Source organism: Mesoplodon densirostris, chromosome 13 (assembly GCF_025265405.1).
Source record: "Mesoplodon densirostris isolate mMesDen1 chromosome 13, mMesDen1 primary haplotype, whole genome shotgun sequence".
Lineage (NCBI taxonomy): Eukaryota > Metazoa > Chordata > Mammalia > Artiodactyla > Ziphiidae > Mesoplodon > Mesoplodon densirostris.
The window spans coordinates 20,442,501-20,465,000 of NC_082673.1; the positions used below are offsets into that span (position 1 = coordinate 20,442,501).

General features: G+C 38.4%; 1 protein-coding gene and 1 long non-coding RNA gene across 7 annotated transcripts in view; one reads left to right on the forward strand and one right to left on the reverse strand.

Moving 5' to 3' along the window:
* The window catches only part of LOC132501089 (uncharacterized), a 36,925-nt gene extending 35,723 nt beyond the window's left edge, over nt 1-1,202 (reverse strand). Inside the window, exon 1 of the long non-coding RNA XR_009534131.1 lies at nt 1,021-1,202. This is a non-coding gene — a long non-coding RNA (uncharacterized LOC132501089). The remainder of the gene's footprint in view (nt 1-1,020) is intronic.
* Nucleotides 1-22,500, forward strand: part of ZFHX4 (zinc finger homeobox 4) — a 179,686-nt gene that overhangs the window by 778 nt on the left and 156,408 nt on the right. For 4 of the 6 annotated variants that reach the window (XM_060116571.1, XM_060116565.1, XM_060116568.1 and 1 more), the window contains exons 1-2: nt 1,574-1,888; nt 21,980-22,500. The exon at nt 21,980-22,500 is cut by the window's right edge and continues 2,112 nt beyond it. In XM_060116571.1, coding sequence (XP_059972554.1) covers nt 22,026-22,500 — 475 coding nt within the window. In that variant the 5' untranslated portion in view covers nt 1,574-1,888; nt 21,980-22,025. Of the gene's footprint in view, nt 1-1,573; nt 1,889-21,491; nt 21,556-21,979 lie in introns of those variants that run through there. The other 2 variants (XM_060116567.1, XM_060116566.1) reach the window with 2 other exon arrangements.

Consider the following 22,500-nt stretch of genomic DNA (forward strand, 5'->3'; position numbering starts at 1 on the left):
GCTTTCTGGAGGCGCGGGGAAGCTGTCAGCTCCGCGGCGGCGCGGACACTGCCAGGGGCCCCCGGTCGCCCCGCGCCCCCGAGCCCCCGCGCCCCCGCACCCCGGTCGGGATGACCCTTCCTTCGCACCCATCCTCCGAAAGTTTGGACGTTGGTCGGTGGGACTCGGAGCCCCTCTCTCCCTCTTCTCTCCCTGCTCCCCTCCCCTCCCATTCAGCCTCGATTTTCTCCTCCTCTCACCACCCCTCTTCCCTCGCTCAAGTTCTACGAAGGGCGCTTAGCGCGCCGGAGCTGCGGAGGCCCGGGGCTCCGTGCGCTGTGGGCAGGGGGTTCCGAGAGGCTGGGGCGCGAGCCGGGGCTGGGGCTGCAGGTAGACGCCCGCCCGCCGGAGAGGGAGGCGGCGCGGGCGGCGCGGACCCGGGCGCCGGCGAACGCCAGACAGGTCCGTTAGTAGGAGGGATCGCCGGGCCTCGGGGCCAGGGACCCGGGAGGCGGCCGCAGCTCTCTCGGGGCGCTTTCGCTGCCGGGTGTGTCTTAGACCGGAGGAGAGCTGCCCGCGGCTCGGGGTCAATAATCTTTTCCTTTCCTTTTGGCGAAGGGCAAGGGGTGTGTGTGTGTAGTAGTGTGTGTGTGTGTGTGTGTGTGTGTGTGTGTATTGGGGGGGGGGGCTGTGGCCGGTTGTGAGAACTGATTTATTCCCCGGCACCCCCCAAAGAGGTTCCAGGTCTACAAACGAACTTCACCTTCTTCGCCTCTCCCGGCATCAAGTGCGCCTTCCGGCCGGGAGCAGCTAAGGGAAGAGGGGCAGGAATGCGTCGGGTCTCGCCTTCCTTCTACTTCTATCTCGTTCCCCCCTCCCCCCATTCTTTCTGCTCTTTTCTGTCGGAAAAATGATAATAAAATTTCTCATGGAATTGTATAAAGTTTCTCTGCCGATTCCCAAGTTAAAGAGGGCTCCCCACCCTGCCCCTCCCACCCCCAGTCCCGAAGACGGTGCACTGGTTTGTATTTCTTTTGTTACCTGTGATCCGGGCGGGGGGTTCCTTTCGGCCGCTCGGGTTGGGGTCCGGCCCAGAGACGAGGCTCCGGCGGGCGCCTTTGGCCGCGACTCCTCGCTTCCGCGCGGTCCTGGTGAGGTCTTAGCTACCGTTCGGTGAGACACCCTCCTTGTAGGTACCAAAGGTTCAGATCGCGAAGACGGTCCCCCCCCACCCCGACCCCTACACACACATACACACTCACACTCAACACACTCACAGACACACACGGTCTCCCTACTCCCCCCCCCCACTGCCAGCCCCCACCTTGCCTTTCCCCTCCCCCGTTCCAAAAAAAGCACACACACACAACAACAACAACCCCCCCAGACAAAACAAAAACCCAAAGACAAGTTCACTGGCGGAAGATGGTGGATTGACACTGACTCAGAGAGGCAGGTTCACCAGGAAATCTGGCGGTCCCTATTTCTGACAGTTGCATTTCCTCTCCTTCAGTCCTCCCCCCCCGCTTTTTTTTTATTAACTCTGTTCCATGTTTAATCAAGGATCATGTAGATGGCAAAAGGAGAGACAGAGAGAGAGGAGAGAGAGAGGAAGAGAGAGGAGAGAGAGACAAGAGACAGAAGGAGGGCTTTTTTTTTTTTTTTTTTTTATTGTGTTCTCCTGGATTTTCAGTGGCTTGATCCCTATAAACGTGGAGTGGTTAAAGCTCATATGTAGTATTATATTTTTAGTTGGGTGGATGGATGGAAGAGTCAGGGAGAGGCTGCGGCTGCCGCTGCCTTTTCGGATGTTGCTTAGATTAAGGCTGAGACTTGGCTGCGATTGGGACGCGACAGTGACACGGGCATCGATCGCTTCCATTGAGAGCAATGCAAAAACACAGCCCGGGTATGTAACACTCTCGGTGCCATCAACACTTGTTTTACTTTATATTTACTGGCAAAACTGACAGAGCAAGCTCAGACTTTCTCTCTTTCTTTCTTTTTTTCCCTCTTTTTTCTAACTGGAGAATAAAAACAATTGTGTCTAGAAGTTGTTGGAAAAGATGGTTTAAATACAACAGAAAGGAGGGATTGGGATTCTTTCACAATCTCTGTGACTGATTGTGTTTTAGAGCTTTTCTTCTCCACGGAGGAGCATATTAAAGACAACGAAGGTTTTCTTTTTTCCTTCCTCTTCTTAAAAAAAAAAAAATCCTTAAGGGAATATTTGATAGTTTTCAACGTTTGCGGTTTCAATCAGCAGGAAGGCACACAAAAATAAAAGATGGCTAGCCAGCTGTTTTAACCTCTTGCACCTGGCTTCAGTGTGGGGCTCATAAGGTTTATACAGTTATTTAAAAAAAACTGTTCTAATATTTATGGCATAAACTGGGGAGAGAGTATCACTGTGTATTTATTCAGTAGCTGGTTGCTTTTGGATTTTGAAAAGTAAACTCATATTTGTTTTCATTTTTTTGTCAATGAAGATAGAGTCAATGAAATATGGGGGGAAATACCATAAATCTGAAAAGTGAGATGTACCTAAGGAACAAAGAAAGGTCAGGTAAACCAGCTGTGTAAGTCAAAGCAATAGCACCCAATTGTGGGGTAGGCAGGGAGAGTGGGCTCTGGGTCTAGGAAGTGAAAGTTGCCACTTAAAGTTAAAAATGAAGGAAACACGCTCAGCTTTATTGTAATCTTTTGCAGTTTTTAGCAGATGAGCCCAGATCTGCCCATTAATTTTGAGCTAGTTGGATTATTTTAAAAGATGCTGTCCCAGCAAAGGAAAACATAAAGGAGGCTGAGAAAATCACTGTTTAATATTGCAGAATTTACTGCTTCCATTCTGACCATGAGCCTAAATTTACACAATGAAATTTGATTATCCCTAATAACAATATTAGATCCTGCACTGGATGGATGAGAATTGAGGTGGTTTTGTTGATTGCAAGGGTTTAATGTTGCATTTCAGAATCTGATGTGGTTTGGCCTCCCTTCCATTAACTGGAAAACCCCTGAGGTTTTACAATTATTTCTTAAAGATAATACATTTAAGATTGCATTGGTAGGCTGAAGAAAAGTCATAAAGGCAAGAAGGAAGCCCTTAATAACTCTTGAGATTCAGACATGTTCAGCAGTTAGATTGGCTCTGACTTCACCAAGGGTCGACAATGTGTCATTTCCACGAAGCCAAATTGCCCTCTGCCTATATGATATTAATGTGCAAATCAATATTTCAGGGATTAAATTTCCCTTCTTCATTTTTTATGGTTTCTACCTCAATAAGTCTCAAGTCTATTAAAAGAGGCTGGATGATTTAAAATCTTTCACTGCAGAATGGCTTGTCGTCGTAGTCTTGTTTCACAGACCATTTTAGGATTTTTGTTATAAAGACCAAGGGCATCCTAAAGAAGTTGTGAGGCAATGTAGAGCCAGGCTCCACAGCATAAAGCCCTTGTTCGATTAAGAGCTAAGAAGTGTTGGAAATATGTATGTTTATGTAATATACAGAGATACACACACACATACATTCTGCTGCTTTAAAAATATTATGTTAATCACCTATTGATTTATTTCAAAATCAATTGAAGTTCCTCTCTTATTAGTGATTTGTTCAGCATTCTTGAAGACTGTGCTCATTTTCTTAAAGAGTATGCATGGATTAGCTTGGTGTAAAAGTATTTGGAAGGGATTTTCATCTAGCACTATTTTTCCCAAGAAATATTTCTAGTAACCATTGTAATAACCAAGTATTGTCATTTGCATTGTTGTCATGGCTATCATTGCATTTTGGGGCTGAGTGATTTAGCTGATATCTGTTCATAGAGGCCTTCCTCCATTCGCTTAACATTTATTTCTAACACTTAGTAGGCGCAATGTTTCTTTAACCCTCTTGGAGAAACTCATTTGTAAAAGAAAATATGTGATTTGATGGGAAATAATACAAAGCAGAAAATTGGGAGGTCAAAATAAAAGATTGTGACTTTATCACATAATCTTGGGAAGGCCTACTGTCTATCATTTGGGGGTGTTTTATAGTCTAAAACCATCTGGACCAAGTTCCGCGCAGCTGCACGAATTTCATATGTGATAGAACATTTTTTCCATTCAGTGTGAAATGTTCCTTCCTAAAACACGTACACCAGACTCGCTTAATTTAGTCTGTTAAAAGAAATGCACATGAAAAAGGACAAAAGGCTCTTTAATCTCTGCAAGCTGTTTGTTTTTCTTCAAGATTCCTGTCTGTTTGGGTTTGAAAAGTCATGTTTATTGAGGAGATGATTCTGAGGTGTGACATTAAAATAATATATGATTTTTGGACTGGTGGCCACGCTCCTGCTTCATTTGCAGAACTACTTTTTATGCCTGTCAAAACACAGAGTTAATCTATCCTTATTTACAATTAATCTCAATAAAATTAATCTTAACTATGCTTTATTCAGTGGCTTAAAATATCTAATTATATTCAATTAACTGCTGTCATAGTAATTAACATTGCTTAATTGCCTCCGCATATATTTATGTAAAGCTCATTAGGTGCTGCTGGTTCCTTTTTCCTTTTCTACTTGCTGTTTTTGCTGTTGTCAAATCATTTTCATCTCCCAACGTTCGACAATGTCAGTGACAGCAAACTCTTCCTTAACATTTTTCTTGAAATGAGTGTTATTACTTACCTATGAGAAGATACTAGTTATGAGTCTTTAAAGATGAATCCACCCCCCCATCCCTTTTCTCTTATCCCTGGTCCCTAGCACATTCACAAAATATTTTCTGTCATTGTTGTTAGAAATATGAGAAGCCAGGTTAAGCTTTGTGTTTATAAATGAGGAACCTTTCTGTGTCTGCCTAGGGGCTGTACCCACAGGCAGAGTTTCTTTTTTTTTTTTTTTTTTTTTTCCTCTCAAACCATTCTAAGGGTTAAAGACTTTGCCAAGGTTCAAACTGAAAAGCGCCCAGGGAAAGTGCATGTGAATATGTACAAGTTTCATGTAATTAGTGCTTAATTATATTAACATATGCAAATTGTCAACTTAGAAGCTTGTTGAGCTGGCAAAGATCAGCTAGGCACAATTGCTGTATTGTTCTGAAACAATAATGGATTTCAAGTTGGATTGTGGAAACACATAACTAGCTATCTAATTTAACTCATACCATGGTGAAATTTCATTAGTCTCCATGGAGACTGGTTTAATTGTGCTGACTAATGTTCTGGGCTGCAGAATGTCCTAAAAAGAAAGCGTTGTTTGCCTAATCCACCTTACAATGACACTTGTTTGTACATGTTTCCCTTGTGTGAGAATTTACATATGCAAATAAATAGTTTCTCTGCCCCATTTGTCATGGCTGTTCATTACCCATGAAGAGGACATTGTTACTAGGCTGTGACTGAGTCTCCCAAGATGGGATAGTGTCAACCAGTCCAGCTACATTCTTTCATAATTTGTTTCTGATTAATAGACCAGAGTGAGACTCCGCGTCTTTGGGCATCTGCAAAGGAAAGGTCAGTTGTGTCACAGAAAAGAGTTTCTGCTGTAACTGAAGGACTTTTCCTCCCTATGATTCTTCTCCTTTTCCCGCTCATTGGTTCACATAATCATATTTAAAATAATGTATTCTTGTTCTACGAATGCCTCTACTAATAATCTCTAGTTTCCTAAAGCAGAAAGATAGGAGAAGAAAGGAAATTCTGTTATTGGAATATTAATCCTGTTTTTGACAGAAAGGTAAACTGATATAATTGCTTTTCAGTTGAAGGAATGGGGGTTTATACAAGTGTGAAAGCATCGGAAAAGGATTAGCATTTTTTTGCATAATGAAAAGCTCTGTTGAATAGGGTTCTGAATGGCTGACTGAATGACCGAGATGAAAGGAAGATGAAAATGCAGGCTCCTCTTTCTTTATGCCTATGCTCTGCTCGCTCTAAAGTTATGTTTGTCCAAGACTTGAGAAAACAAGCAGGGGCTCAGATTTCAGCAACTTTATAAGATGCCCTGAGTTTTCATCATCACTGGGAAGTAATATGTATGACAATAGTGCAGCTAGAGGACGATAAACAGAGGTTTGTATATAGAAGAGTTTTCAGAAACATGCTAGGCTAGCCAAATATTGACTATTGGGTATCAAGAATTCCCAGCACTTTGCTGGCAAAAACAGTTATTTCAGAAGAGGCCAATAGTATGGTGTGGATATCTCATGTAGTTAATAATGGAATATATGGTGCTCCCTCCCCCATCCCCTACCCTATCGGCTATAAATAGTTGTCTCAGTTGGTAGAACACTTCACTTGGGAAAGAGTTGTGTATTCTGATTTTTTGGCAATGTTAAGTGTTTTGAGTGGCCTATCAGCTTCTCGGGCTGGGAGGGCCTGGTGGAAGAGGATACAGAGTTATTTTCTTAGGATTTAATTCATCTTCATGTTGCTTTGTAGGAGTATTGTGTATTTCACTTAGAGATAAGTCTTTTTGAAAGTGTCTAAGTACTCTTGGAAACATTTGCAGTGGGGTTTTCCCTTGTCACTAGTTAGGGCTGTAACTGGTTATCAGTTAACGTGATCAGGGCTCTTAATGATGTTTCTTCAACCATAATTAGGGCAGTTAAAATACCATAAGTGTTAAGACACTTTCAAAGGTGGGAATTGGTTCCTTTGTACATATGTAAATCAAATACAGTGTGGATAATTATTTATATGTATACATTTTAAACAAGCTCTTTCCGGCTCGGGGTCACCACAAATGAGCCATTGAAGGCTACCCCAGAGCAGGATTGAAAGATTCCGCCAGATATTAACCTAACTTGTTTCGTTACTAGATTGTAGAACTTCTATTTGCCTCATCACTTTAACTGTTCAGTTGCTATTCAGTACTGTTAAGATGGTTACATGGAAACGTGCGGAATCAGAAGTGTTTTCACATAAATTAAAGTGTAAACGTTGCCTCTTGAGTACAGAACATTGTAAGGGAAAAGTGTTTGATCTTTGTTATATAAAGTCACCAAAATTCTTTACTAGAGCCCTTTAGAAAAATTGTCAAGAAATTCTGGATTGTTTCAGAAACTTTCCTGGTTAACTTTATGGATATGCTTGCAAAAATCTTAAAAGAAAAAAAAATCCACATGGAAGCTATTCTTTTACATGCAGCAGGGCTTATTAAGGTATTTCCATAAGAAAAATGTGTTAATTTAAAAAATAAATTCATTTATATTTTAAGACATTGTTAACCAAGCACCATGTGTTGTAACTGGCAGCTTTCCAGCCACCATGGAAGTGGATCACACATGGGTTAATAGTAGCTTATGTGATGTCTGCATTCTTAGGAAATGGGCAAAAGCCCAGGGTATTCTGATATCAAGATTTTTAGGAATCAGACAGAAAGCAGAATATATGTTTATATGTGAACAGATGGACACATGTGAGAACTAAAAGTGCACAATTTCTCTTGGCACTTGTTTTAGTTATCCCTGATGATATAACCAAGATCTTAGTGCACTCACAGTCTTTGATGGCTAAGGACAAAATGCTCTTTTAATGAGGGCTCAATGGCATTATTTTCTTGTATATGGATTGTTCCCCCTGTGATCTTGCTGGATTTGATGTTCTGTTAATTCCCTAGTTTCAGAGGTTCACAAGTCGCCCTGAAAGTTTGATACGGTTTCACGTTTGACATACAATCCTCAGTCCAGGAATGGCCGCTCCCCACTCCCCTATTCTTTTCAAGGTTTGTGAGTGAACTAAAATGTTTGCCATTTTGGGGCACTTTTGAATATACGCACACAACCTAAAAATGGCTTGACACTAAAGTCATATTTGGCAAGCAGCTTGTCTCTGGTATAATCAGCCACTTTAACATTCTAGAGATTGAAAAAATAAACAAATACAATTTAAGAATTTGGGCAGCTTGACTTAGTTAATGTGTCATAATGCCCTGATGGTCCAAGACAAGTCCTGAGTAGGTGTTTTAGTCATTCAGGTCAGGGGTTCACACACTAGCATCATATATTTAGATGATTGATCATTTCTAATGTTTGCTTGTCCTGGGGAGACGACAGTGCACAGTTGATAATTTTTGAATGGTACACATTATAGCACGTACCTCTAGGACAAAGTTTACAGGTTCCATTGTGTTCTAGCTGTAAAAACAGAAAGCGTTCTGCAGGCATTTACTCAGATCTAAATCATTTTAACCAGGGAAAATCGACTTTTGGGTTAAAATATGCATTTTATAACTGTCCATAAAATTCTTTTCCTTCACTGTAAAGAAGAAAGGAAATCCATAGCTTTAACAATGTTAAAGTACAAAAACATATGAGCTGGTGTATGCCACCTGGTTGTACTCTTAATAACACAACAAAACTTTCTAAGAAGGAAGTTTATAAGGAATCTTAAAATTTGCCTGATTGGAAGAATAAGTTGAAGAAGCCCAATCATATCTCAAAGTACCTTTATTAAACCTGAAAGACTTTACTAATGTAGATTTTCTAATATATAGTTTGTAGTACTTTTCCCCCATACATTTAGGAATAAAGCAATTCATACTTAAAATTTCCTGAGCCCACTAATGAATGGAGAGTGAGTCATCTCCTTTGGTTTAATAGATACAAACTAGGAGTGTGTATGCAGACACACACACACACCCCTACCCTTTTTCCATGTTAATGTCTCTCTTTCCTCTTTAGATGTGTTTATAGGGGTAGCCTGTGCAGTGTTCCTCTGTAGACTAAATTTCTTTCATTTTCTAAGAAGTGGCCAACACGATCGCAACAGAAAAGAGCAGGTAGGGTGGTAAGACAACTGGAAACTATCAAAGGGCTAAATCCTGGAAACTTCCTTATAGTTCTTCAGTTCAACCAGCTCATTTTAAAATATGGCATACTGAATTCTGGAGAAGTAAGCGTTGAGTCAGCCAGCAAGGTAGGAACATGTCAGGACAAGAACTCAGCTGTCCCAGCTCTAGGACCAATGGTCACTCAACTATATTGGCTGCTTAGAAAAGGGTTTGTTCTGTGAATGAATACAAATGTGGTGGAAATGGGGAAGAGAAGAAAAGGAAAATGTGCAATGATAATCCAACAGTGATGTTGTCTCCTCTGAGAGAGTGAGTTCTCTGTTACTGAAAGGAGACCAGTAGAATCTGGATGGCCTCTTACCACTGTGACTGGAAGCATGTCTTTGTGTTAAGTAGGAGGTTAGGTTAGGTACTTTGTATGGTCAAGATGAGTCTACAATTCTTAAAAGTACTAATGATCTCAGTGACTTAAAATGTATTCTTGATAACAATGAACACAGTGTGAAGAAGAAAGGTTTTTATTTTGTGGAGGGAAAGTAAAGACAAAGCTGTGACATTTTAGAGGCAGCATAAAGTAGAGAAAGAATGACACTTAGTTTAACACCAGACATTCTTTTGATTCTGTTTACTTTGGATTCCTTTTTCCTTTTTAAATGAGTTTGTTTAACTTAAGTTTTAGATATTTGAAAATCTACTCCAATTTTTGACAACTCAATGACCAATAGAAATCTTATTAGAGCTGTAAGACACTTGGGTTAAATTCTTGTTATAGATGACCTTATCAAAGTTATTTAATCTTTTTGAGCCTCACATTCCTCGTTTGTATCTCAGAGTTGCTGTAGAGCTTACCTAAGGCTAAACTGTTGTGGACATATTAAAATAAGTGAACGTGGACAGGGCCTGATATCCTTCATTCTCCTTTTCTTTATTGTCAATAGCTGGTTTTGATATAATGCTCTACTGAAGAGTACTTGATAAAGCAAATCTACATAGACCTTATGAATAGAGATGCCCCTCTCCCTGACAAGGGAGGGAGATAGGAATTAGTCAAGGGGGATGCCTAAGAGGTAGGACCAAAGGGTAGTCTCCTTCTTCTCATGTTTTCTCATTGACGAATACCTAGATGACATCTAGGTGGATACGCCTCCACCTCATTATTTGCTACTCCATCATCACAAGTTGCTTTGGTTTTGAGGGGTTTCTAGATGATTTTAATGCATTTCTGGGATCTTTTTATAAGAAGCAAATTAGAACAGAAACAGTTTTAAAATAATTCAGACCTTAGTCTATCCATAGGAACTCAAAATTCCAGACTGTCCCTTATATACAATAATAGAAGAGACCACAAATCTTATTTCAGTATTGAAGCTGACCCTACCTGTTTGAAAGCCTTTGAATTAGAGGTTTTCCCCAAACTGGATTAGATGTCATAGCAACACCTTTTTATATACTTGATCTTATGATATTTTGATATGCCATGAAAGAAGAATAAATACTGTTTACATGGCACCCTGCTGACCAAAATTTATACCAACCTAGAGAAAAGATCCAGTTATTAATAACCCAGTAATATTATAGAACCCTTAAATTTTCTTGTGGGAAATTTATAGCCAAGTTATGAGTCTCCTCTTGGCTTATCTCATGGAGGACATCACAGTCCTTTATCTTTCTATAGGAGTGAATTATTCAGAGGAGGACGACCTAGGTTCAAAGGTGATAAGATTCACGATAAGGGTTAATAAATTTATAAACACAATTTTTCGATCCTCTAAACTAAAATCTATTTCTCTTATGGTTTTTCTTTTTGATTTTTAAATTCATAATAATTTCCCATTGTGTTACATGTAAGATACACACTTAAAATTATTCTTTATATTTTTATGGAAAATATAAGTGTATTTTGGATAGTAATTTCCCAGATTTGAGTTTGATTTTCGCTTGACATTTATAATATATATTTAGTTCACAATCTTTGCTCAAGTTTTTCTTAAAAATAAAAGTGTGTGCCTTGCCTACGTTCTGGTCATTTATAAGTGGCCCTGGACTTAACCATTTATTTGAAGCACGTTTATTTAAGGCTAAGCATTTACTGAATACTGATAGGGTAGGATATATTTCATTGGAAGAAAATAATTAGCATCTTAGCATTTTTCATGATGCTTGTTTAAGTTTCTCCTCAAATAAATTTCAGTCTCCATGAGGGCAGCACCCATGTCTGTTTAATCCCTGTATTCACAGTGATGGACAATATTGGCAAATCCTTGGTAAATATCCTCAATAAATACATGAATACATGAAGAAATATGATTGTTAATTAAAAACATAAATAAAACACTTCAGTTTACTCTAGTACTGGAATCTGCCTCTCTTCTTGAAATCTAGGTATTGAAAAAAAATGCAACCTTAAAAACATCTGGGTCTGTCTTGGAAAATTCCATAGGGAAAACTATCTTCCAGCACAATCTAAATGGGTTTTTGTATTAGAACCATAGCTTGTTGGAGTCGGAAGGGATATAGCACAATCCCCTGGTTTAACCCATAAGGAAACTGAAGCTCAGAGAAATTTCCAGGAAATATCACACAAATACAGGGCACAGACAATGAGAATCTAGTGTGTGTGTGTGTGTGTGTGTGTGTGTGTGTGTGTGTCCTTCAGCAAATCATTTAACATTTTTCAACTGAGTTGGTTGAGCTCCTCCCATATCCAAAGATTCTATATTAAGATGAGAATAATTTCTGTTATGCTGGAGATTTTTTTCATTTGTGGGATTCTTCCAAGCAAAGGAAGATTTTCAGTTGGTACAATTTCTATGATGACCGTAGAGCCAGCTGACTGCTCTGGGATTGTAAAGCTAAACTGCTCGAGATAGAACAAGAATTGCCTGAAAGGTGAAAACTTGCAGGAAAAATGGGGTGGGCCACTTAGTTCTTGAAATGAAACAGGGTGCAGATTAGGAATCATTGTGGTTTGCCAGAAGTTGCTGGTCATAGAAGCCTGTTTAAGTGCTCACTGTCAACAAGGAAGTCATGGGCAGCCCTTAAAGTGGCTCACCTCTGATTTATTCATAAACCTCACACGAGCACTTGGCTTTGTTCTTGCTCTAGTAAGGGGGACTGATGCCAATAAGCACAGGAATAAAGAGCTCCTTGCATGGTCCAGTAGTGAATAGCACTTTACCTCAAAGCCTGACCTCCTTTCCCGAGGTCTGTTATGCTACAGTCGACTCTGATTGGCTGAGCGTTCTCAGATGAATTGACAGAAGAGGTTATAACAGTTATCTCCTCTGTACACTCCATAGTATAACGAGAACTGTGTAACTGGAACTTGGGTTCTAACTTAACCTAAAGGTTGTGGCATTCATGCTGAATGGAAAAGTTTCCCTTTCCCCTCTTTTTAAAGCTTGAAGAGTTTCACATTTAATAATGGTCAGAAAAAGATTGCTCCTTTCTAATTGAAGAAGACAATGACCTCGGAAGGAAATGGGTTTTGACAATCCCTTTTTCCATTAAAATGAATTTAGAGAGATTTAGTAACATAGGGAATTAAAGGTTCGAGAATTAAAATCTGTCCTACACGAGGAGGGAGGTAGAAACAAAGAAATGGGCTTGCAGATTGATTAGCCGTGTTTTTCTGAGAAGCTTTATTTGTGCCACTTCACAGATTATGCTCTGATCCAGCCGCCCCTCTGGAGGGGAAGGGGCCTTTAAGAGACAGTCAGATGGCTGGTTTGCTGGGGCAGAGGTTGAGTCGAGTTACTTAAATCCCCAGAGCAACATTTAGTTAATGCTAGTCTTTTTTTTTTTTTTTTTTTCCCCTTCCCTGATCCTGTCCACTCTGGCTTCCCTTTTCTCCTTTTGATGAAGTTGGTCTCTTACTCTTTAAAGTGCATATATTTACACAAAAATTTCCTCAAATTTTCACAACACATTAACCCAGAAGAGCCATATTAGGAGATGGTGATGAGAGTTAATGATATATCTTTAGATAAAGCCATCCTCCCGTGCAATCACATCAGAGTCATCAGCTCATTTGTCATGGCTGAAGTGAAAATGTCAGGACCAATGAGTGTATGAGTGCTGAAGGGGGCGAAAGGGCTTTTGGAGAAAGATATTTTTGTGCTGGGAGTCGGCCATGGCTTAGATTTAGCTCCAGGGAAATATTGGGATTAGCCAACACTGTGTACAAATCCTTAGCATAACAGAATTAGTTGGGAAAATGGAGAGGTGGGGGTCATGAGGATGGGCACATTTCTGGAGACATGCTCTAGGCTGCAGGCCAGAAACCATGGTAAAGAATGAGATGATTTATTAAAAGTATTTTAAGGCATGTGTTATATGCAGTCTCATTGATTCCGGGAAGATTGAAGTCGTAGATTTGAATGGCATCAAGGGAAGACCTGCCATAATGTACACTAAATATGTATACATGGCTTTTGTTTTAAATTTAGCTGTATTAAAATAATTTTGACCCTAATACCTAAACATGTTTCAGGGAGGTAGTATTCGAGCGCACAAAGATAATATTCAGGCATAAAGCACTTTTGACAGTACCTTTAGAGTGGAAGTTAATACTTAATTTAAATAACAGTAATTATGCTGGAATACTTGTTGCATTGTTGGGTTTACACAAAACCCAGAAGCTAAACTTTCTTTACACAGACTTCACTCTGAAACTTTAATTGAAAAGTAACTGATTTTCTTTAGCTCCAGAAGTTCTTATCTTTTAGAGACCAGTACTAGCAGATTTATTTCATTTTGGATCCAGTGAACTGTTCTCTTTCAGATAATGTACCCATACAGCCTTTTCTTGTTTAATTCTATTGATTTACAGTGTTAAAGTGAAATAATCTGATACCTGTTTCCTGCCCTTTGAGTATTTGTCGTCAAAGAGGCTGATTAGTTTTTTTCCCCCCAGCTCTTTAGCAGTTTTAAATGTATAATTATCATTGCATGTCATTTGATAGCTGCACTAATTGCTGCCAACTATTGTCTGTTTGCACTTAATGCTGAAACCTGATCAACATCCTTCTTTGGTTGATGTTTGGTGGTAAACTTTAATTAACTCTTATTGCATTGAAGAAGAGTTCAGGCTTGGTGCTAACTAATCATTTACCTTCATTATGTCCTGACAGCTCCACTTGTTCTTGGTCCTAACAGATACACCAGTCAGTAAATAAACCTGCAAACCTTATGCCTTATAGTTGCTCCACACTGATATTTTTCTATTTAAAGTATAAGATAATTGGGCCCAGATAATTAGTTAGTTAGCTTAGTATCTCTAGTTCTGCAGACACTAATCTTAATTGCCTCTTTCATGCTGGACAATTTTATTTTAATAGAAACTGTAGATTTGAGATAACATTATTCCTTCAACATGGTTCCTATGAACATGCATCTTTTGAATCAATACAATTAACCTTGTCTCCTGTTGGAATTCTTGTCATTATTTTTCCTGAAATACTTTTCCTGTAATGATATTGAAGTTAAAGTAATCAGGTTACCAGCAGATCATGTAAAATTCAACTCAAAATTGCTGGCTGCTTGATTTTAATTTGTCTGACATCAAGTTTGTTTGAAAAGGGATAATATGTGGGTAAACCAAGGAGCTTATAATTATGGTTGACATTTGTTTGTTTATAATGAAATTTAATTAACGTGCATACATTTAAAACACAAAAGTTAATTACTGAATTGTGCAATTCACTTATGGACAGTGGTCAAATTAACTTTCAGGCCAAACAAACAAACAAACAAACAAACCACACACATACACAAAAAGCAAACAAGAGGCTCTTCATAATAGAAATAAAATAACCAACAAATCTGAGTGATCAAACATAAATTTGTCAATACTTCATCCAGAAGAAACCTTTCATTCCACTTAGGTTCCCTATGTTAGTCCTAATGTGGTTTCTAATATAAAATAATTTAAAATATCTACATGGGATATAAAAAGAGACTTGCATTTGATAGACCTAAGAGTCTTGGATAGTAAGAGGGCACTTGGTAGTGATTTAAGAAATTATGCATATAACTTTCTGCATTAAAACTATTTTGAATTGTTTGAAATCATTGCCCTGGGAATAGGATTGTTTGCTGGAATACCTGACCTGTGATTAATTTTATGAAGATAATTATGGTAGGTTTAACCTGCAAGGAATGACATTTTTCAAAAAAAAAAAAAATAAGCATATACTTACACTACTATGCTTATGCTATATTGGTTATGAGATCATATTGTGGTACTCATGAAATACAAATAACTATACAATTGTTTCCCCATTTAAATATTTAGTTGTCAGTATTTCAATAATGAATTTTATATATTAATAGACAAAGAAGAAAAAATGCATGTATATGTTAGGATATATTGTCTTCACATTGTATATGAGAAAAATGTATGTGTGGAATGGTTTTCACTAGTCTGGTAAGTACGTTTCTGAAGCCAAATATTCTATAGTTATATTTACCTTAATGAAACCAATTAAGATGAATTTTTTAAGTGTTCCTATGTGACAACTTAAAAGCATTATCAACTAAACACTCTTAAATTGGGTGTATGCCAGAGAGATTAGTCAATTACGTTTTAAAGACTAGAAATCATATTAAAAAAACATGGCAAATATGATTTATAAATTTTAAAAATGATTAATTCAGTACATGTTTTTCCAAGGAAAACTAAAGGGTTCCATGTTTAGACTTTCTATTTCAAAGTTTTATTTACTTGAAATTTCAAATATAGTAGGGATTGAGGAAGAAGGGTCTGAGAAGGGAAAATGATTCTGTCCCTCATTGAGATGCTTTGTAAAATGAGGGTAGTTTACACAACCTTTTAGTATTTCCAGAGAGTATGTTTATATGTGTTTTAATATAACACCAATTGATTGATTTGTAGATTATTATTTATTTAGGGAAAAAATTAAAATGATCATAGAGTCATTTAACTCTAATCCTACTTTGCATAGATGAGACAAAGGGAAGATGATTAATACTTAAGTATGACTGGGTAACAGCATCCAGAGGTACCTTCTTCTTCTATAAAGAAAGCAAAAGCAAGAAAAAAAAAAAAAGGTCTGTATATTCTCACAGTATTGGCAAACAACAGCTTTCTAGTAATGCTTTAGCTGATTAGGACATCCTTACCCTTTAATGAAGCAATCACTACAAAGCCCCAATGTCAGCTGGAATACTGGCAAAACAGTATCAAAGAAAGAATCAGAGAGAGGCACTGAACATAATTACAGTTCATGTCCTTTCTCACACCAATGCAAACTATTCATTTTCAATTAGAATGAATAAGAAAATTAGAAATCAACTAGATTGGTTAAAAGGACCAAAGTTTGTTTACAGAGGATAGCTAAACTATTAGGCCCATTTTGCTCACTGATTATGAAATTTTCCTGAAGCAAACAAATAAAATGAGTCATATAATGGTGTAATTTGGTTAAGGAGAGATTATTGATTTCTCTCTAAGGAAAGTAGCTGGAGTTTGATTAAAGTTGTGAAGAAAACTGAGTAAAATTCCTATTTCCCACAACTAAACAAATTAAGAACTATCGGACCCATTGGCAAAGAGTACTTTTCCTCTTTAGTTCTCCAACACATGTGTTTAATGACATGTAATTGTCATTTAAAGTCCATGGAGGTTTAGAGATGAGAGAGAGAATGAGGGAAAATGAGGCTGGAAAGAGAGGGAGAGGAAGAGGAAGAAAAAACGAGAGGCAGAAGCATCGATTATAACGGTCCTGTTTATGAGAAGGAAATAAATCTGCACTGAATAGCTAATTTAGGTTTTAATGAGAAAAATGAGAGGAAAACAGGGGAAAATGACTTCATTGACTTACACACTCATGTTTGTCTTTGTCAACTTTCCCGTTTTAAAAATGTGCTTGGTTTAGGTGCTTACTATATTTGGTTACATCCTTCTATTCAAACTTAATTACCTTCTCCCCTTTGTCGTGACATGGGTGGAAAGTTTTTGCCGTGTCAGGAGAGGTCGTCACACATTCTTTTGCAGCTCTGTTCATTAATTCCTTCTTGCAGAAGCATTTTCTCTCGTGCTGGGAAGGTAGAAGGGTGTAACAGAAGACCCCTGAAACATCAGCAGGAAGCTCTAAGCTGGTTAATGCAGTATAATTGTCTGGACATAGACTGGTCTTTGTTTGTGTGGTTCACTCCGAATCAGCTGTAATTAACTCCAGAGTGTTTCCAGATTGCCAGCAAGGAAAAATTACAGCTTTTCTGTTTTAAATTGTAAAGCTCACAAACATTAACTATGCAGATTGCTTTTACTTTGATATATTTCTATCCTGCAAGAAAAAAAAAAAAGCTTATTTGCCCCGCCCCCATCTGTAAAAATGTGCTTTTGTTAAGTTATGTAATTTAGTGTCTATTGGAACATAATGGTCCCTTAATACTTTGGTTTGAAATCTTTTTACTCAATATTTTCAATCCTTTGACATCCTTGTATTTGCCTTCTTTATTGCTAACGTTTTTAATACTGCAATGGGGAAGAAGTTATGCAGTCTTTAATGGGATACTGAACATATACTAAAATAAACAAATTGCAGAGAAAGCTGAGTAAAGAAAACCACTAGCAACCAACTTAAAAGACTGAGATCAAATATGTATTCTGACGTAACTGGTGCTTCTACACAGGTACTTTACCTGTGTTTTGATATACATCAAAAGCCAGATTTCACTACCCTCTCATCTTGGTCAGCACACCACACCCTTCTAAAAGCTTCTGTACAGTAGTTTGTAATTATGAATTCCAGCACGGGTAAAAATGAGGTAGCAGTGTGAGCTAATACAGCCTAGGACACAAAAGATCTGTCAGCAAATGATGCAAAAAAAAAAAAAAAAAGTCCAGCCAAAAATCTTTTTTTTTTTCTTTCTTTCTTCTGAATTTAACAATAAGGAATTTAAGCTTCAATGTGGCTTTAGCAACCGAAGAAAAGAAGCTCTTGGTGTCTGCATAATACCACTTTGATGGATTTTTTCATCAGTTCTCTGTACGTGGCAACAAATAAACAAGTATAATTATACTTGTGAAGGTCTATTCATTGCTTTGTCAGGATTAGATATATGTGCCGTTTTCACACTGCGCCTCTCTTTTGTCTTTGCCTAACTCACTATGACATATTGATAGAGGATTTGGGATGGGGAAAAGGCCACAGCAGAGACAGTGATGACCTTTTGGAAACTTGATATAATTCAAGGATTTTTATTTATTTTCTCTATATATACAAATATAAATATTTAGGAGTTGTAACTTGTTATCAAATTCCCTTGTAAGTGGACAACTTTTAACCCGTTTAAAATGGAATTGCAACTCAAAGTGTTATGAGTTGGCTAAAGAGCAGATGAGAATAAAAACAATAGGCAAAGGGGCACAGTGGTCTTCTTTCCCAGCACTTAGCAGAGTGGCTAACCTAACATTCCTTTCCCATTATTCTGTCCTCTGGATCAGATCACGTTCTTTTTAATCATTTCACAAACACTGTCTCACTGTGCTACAGAGGAGGGCTGGGACAATCTCAATTAAAAAACAGAGGTAAAACTGGCCTGATTTTGGGTTCTAATGGGAACTCTGCTTTCTGAATGCAAAGGAATTCTTCTCTTGTTCAGAAAGCACCCCCTTTCATTAGCCAGCCTCCTGGTAGGTGGGTTTGGTCATTTAGCAGAGAAGAGTTTAGGCAGCAGTGACTGCAGGACGAAAGCAAGGCAGAACAAGCAATAAAAGTTCTTTTCTGCATGTTGTCCATTAGTTCCAAAAAAGGGATTTACATGATCAAAGTCACTGATCTTGTGAATTACTGAGAATACCCAAAACTGTGTACACGTATTCTAAGCAGACCAGCAGGTATGTATTGTTCTGAATTTAGCATTAAAATTATATTAGGTTTTCTCTTTGAGATTTCTTGAGGACTTGGGTGATTTATTTTTTTTAAATAGAACGTATGGCAGTAGAGAATAGAAATTGGTGAAGACCAAATAGAAAGCAGCTTAAAGGATGAAGCAACTTCTACAGTGAGTTTACTTGTTATGCAGTCATTTTGGAATGAATTCTGTGGTTTACGTTAAATGGTTGTCTTTGTGGTCTTTTAATTGGGACTTATAAACTTTAGTGTAAATTTCCTAAGTGGGACATGTTGATAAAAGAAAGATCTTGTCTGACACTGGTGACAGTGAAATCACTTAGCATCATATTCAGTGTCACGGTACATATTGATCTAAATAACTTTAACCGCACAAACTAAAGCGATTCCATCCAAACATGCTGGTAAACACTGCCATGGTCATAGTCTATGGCCACAAATTTAAAAATCAGGTAAATCTATTACTAGCTCTATCAGTTCAGATAGTTTTGTTACTGTTGCTTTTGGAATTAAGTGTAAATTTGATTGCAGAGAAGACTTGCTATGTATCTGACTTAGTTTCTGATTAATGTGTAGCTTGTGAGAAGAACTTGACAGGCAATTTTGTGTAAAGTTATGTGGGAGTATTGTAACAAAATATATCCTACCACATTGCTGTGACCTGTGATGGACACTGCAGTATAGTTTTCATAATTTTTTTTTCACATAGCAATAATGTCATTACATTTTTGAAAGTTACTTCTGGCTCTGTTAAGATAAAATAAAAAGAGAGGATCTACTTCATCTAGAGAAATATTGACATGAGTCCATGAATAGACTCTGCAGTATTTCATATAGAGAAATATTGCAGAATCCATTTGGCATCTGGCCAAAATTATTAACTGCACATTACATATAACTCATTTGGGGTGCATTCAGCATGTGTGTAATAATTCTAGTAAGTGTTTTTGTAGGCTGAGAACTGTTGTAGGCATGCAGGTAAAAGAGAATTCAAATAATAAAAATAGCTCAGAAGCTTCATTACAAAACTGTACAGTGTTTGAGAACTTTCCTCACTCTTGTAATTAAGGTGAATCTTCCTCCACATATCTGCCGAAGTTATCATAGGAAAGAAAAAAGAAAAACTACTTTGGTTCCTGGAACTTTACATTTTAATCTAGGATCATTAATTTAGAATTATTTACCACCTTGCTTCCACTCCAACTCTCCAGTTTCTTCCTGCCTTCATCGTATCTTTTAGTCCGTCAAGGGATTCTATTTTAGACATTTTGGCTGCCTTCAGTATGTATTCCTTGTACAGATTTGGTAAATGCAAAGGTAAACATTAATGTCTGTGGACTAATTAGAAAATTATTAGGTTTTAACGCTTTTGGGGGTTTATCAGATTATTTCAGAGGGTTTTAAAAGCTGCATGCATGCCGTGAGGATAATTAACCTGGAGCTCCTCAATGATTAAAATTACACACTAAGCTTTGTGATGTTTGATTCGTAAGCAATTAGAATGTCATTTTAACCATCTTAGATACCAAAACGAATTTTGATTTTATTTTCAATCTATGCAGATCTTTTGATGCATTTGAAACTGATGACTTCCTCTCTGATTTAGCTAAGATGAAATTTGATTACAGTAAAGAGAGTATGAAGAAGTTATTCTTCATAATTAATATGCCAGTGACCTTCAAGGATGTCTTTGTTCTAGAAGAACTTTTGAAAAGGAATTTCTAAAATGCCTAGTAATATTGATGAGCCCAGAGTTATGTTTGTCTTCTTAGCTCTCTGCCACTGTGAAGTCTACACAATAGAATGTAGGGGTGGGAGGGGCATCCAGGGTGAACCGTTGCGTGTCCATCCTCCCCAATATAATACGTAATGCAGTATAGCCAGGACCCCAATGGAACACGTAATGCAGTATAGCCACGTCAACCTTCCTTGTTTCAGAAATCGTCAGCGCGCGTGAAAGTGTTGATACTTTTACATTACAGGGCTTTTTGCTTTGAAGTTCTGACTCCCTTCTGTTTTGAGATTTGAAAGAAGCTGGGTTACCTGTGTCATAAAATCAAGATGGTGCCTGGGTCACAGAAAGAAAAGAAGCACTAAAGTTTGAGACCACTCAACTCTCTTGTATAGTGGAATCATTCTGCAAATGGAGAGATCTGCAGGGACTCAGAGAAGCTTAAGCCCTAATTAAGCTGCTATTCCAGTAGCTGAGGTTTGCAGGTACACACACAAGTGGGCACACACATACATACTCACACACAGAAGGGGAACGCATTTTTACCAACTTATGCCCAACTTTCCCCTGGTACCTTGCCGTGCTACCAGAAACTGATATGGCTTTGTAGAGTGCATCTTATTCTCAACAAAAGGAGTTTATGGCCTAAGATGCTTGCCTGGAGAAAACTAAAAAAAAAAAAAAAAAAAAAAAAAAAGATTGAAGTATTTTCATCAGTAGTGCCTGGGTATGATTTGTTAAGCCAAGGGAGATGTTGATTGAGACAGTGGTTGAGAGCCAGGCAACTCACCGGGATTGATAACATCAAAACGGTATTTGGAATGGTGTTCATTACGTATTGCAGTGGGGGGAAAAAAAAAAACAGAGCGAATACGATTGTCCCCTAGGATGATAGGACTGGTTGCAGTAAATATTAATTTCTGTTCTGGTGCCTATTGAGGTGACTGAAGTGTGGGGAAGAATTGTGATTGGTGCTTAATCAGGGCCAGCCAGATACCTGCTGAGAGCTTTTGCACAAGGAAGATTTGTAGTAAGCTGATTTACTGGCAAAATGAAAACCAGAGAAGAGTTTGGTTCGTGCTGCCTGTGACTGTAATATTTCTCATTTTAAGGCTCCTTTATTGTTGGTCTCCCTCCCACGCTCATCCCCCCTTCTAGTCACTGCCTGATAAAGTAAAAGGTAAATTAAAAAAAATTACAAGTTATTTGTGTTGTCCTTTTATTCCTGCTGTCATCTATGAAAGCCATTTAGATTTCTATTAAAGGGGGTGTTAAAGCTTTTACGTATGTTCTATCCGTTTTCAGAAAACAGGAATGAAAAAGAAAATACAGCTTACTGATATGAATTTTAGATTTGTGATGAATGCTCATAGTGATTTCAAAAACACTTTGGATGTCTAGGCATGCCTGTGATAGCTATCTACCTTATTTTGCTACATTTATACAAAGTCTGTCTGTGATAGATAGGTACGCTGGTTTTAAGTTTTTCCCCTCACCTTTTTAGATAGTGTGAGTTTACAGCAGCTGTAAATTAGTGATGGGCTATTAGTGAGCTGTGTCATTATTTAATAAAAATGGCTCCTCTCACCTTATTTTTTATCCAGGTCCCTGACAGGCTGGATGAAATGAGATCCCCATGTAGCAATTGCCATGGAAACCTGTGACTCCCCTCCTATCTCAAGGCAGGAAAATGGGCAGAGCACATCAAAGCTATGTGGAACGGCACAACTTGATAATGAGGTGCCAGAGAAAGTTGCAGGGATGGAGCCTGACAGGGAAAACAGCTCCACAGATGACAACCTGAAAACCGATGAGCGCAAAAGTGAAGTCTTGCTGGGTTTCGGCGTCGAGAATGCAGCTGCCACTCAGGTTACCTCAGCCAAGGAGATACCGTGCAACGAATGTGCTACTTCTTTTCCCAGTTTACAGAAATACATGGAACACCACTGCCCGAATGCCCGCCTTCCGGTCCTGAAGGGTGACAACGAGAGCGAGATCAGCGAGTTAGAGGACAGTGACGTGGAAAATCTAACCGGGGAGATCGTTTACCAGCCTGATGGGTCAGCTTATATAATTGAGGACTCCAAAGAAAGTGGGCAGAATGCACAGACTGGGGCAAATAGCA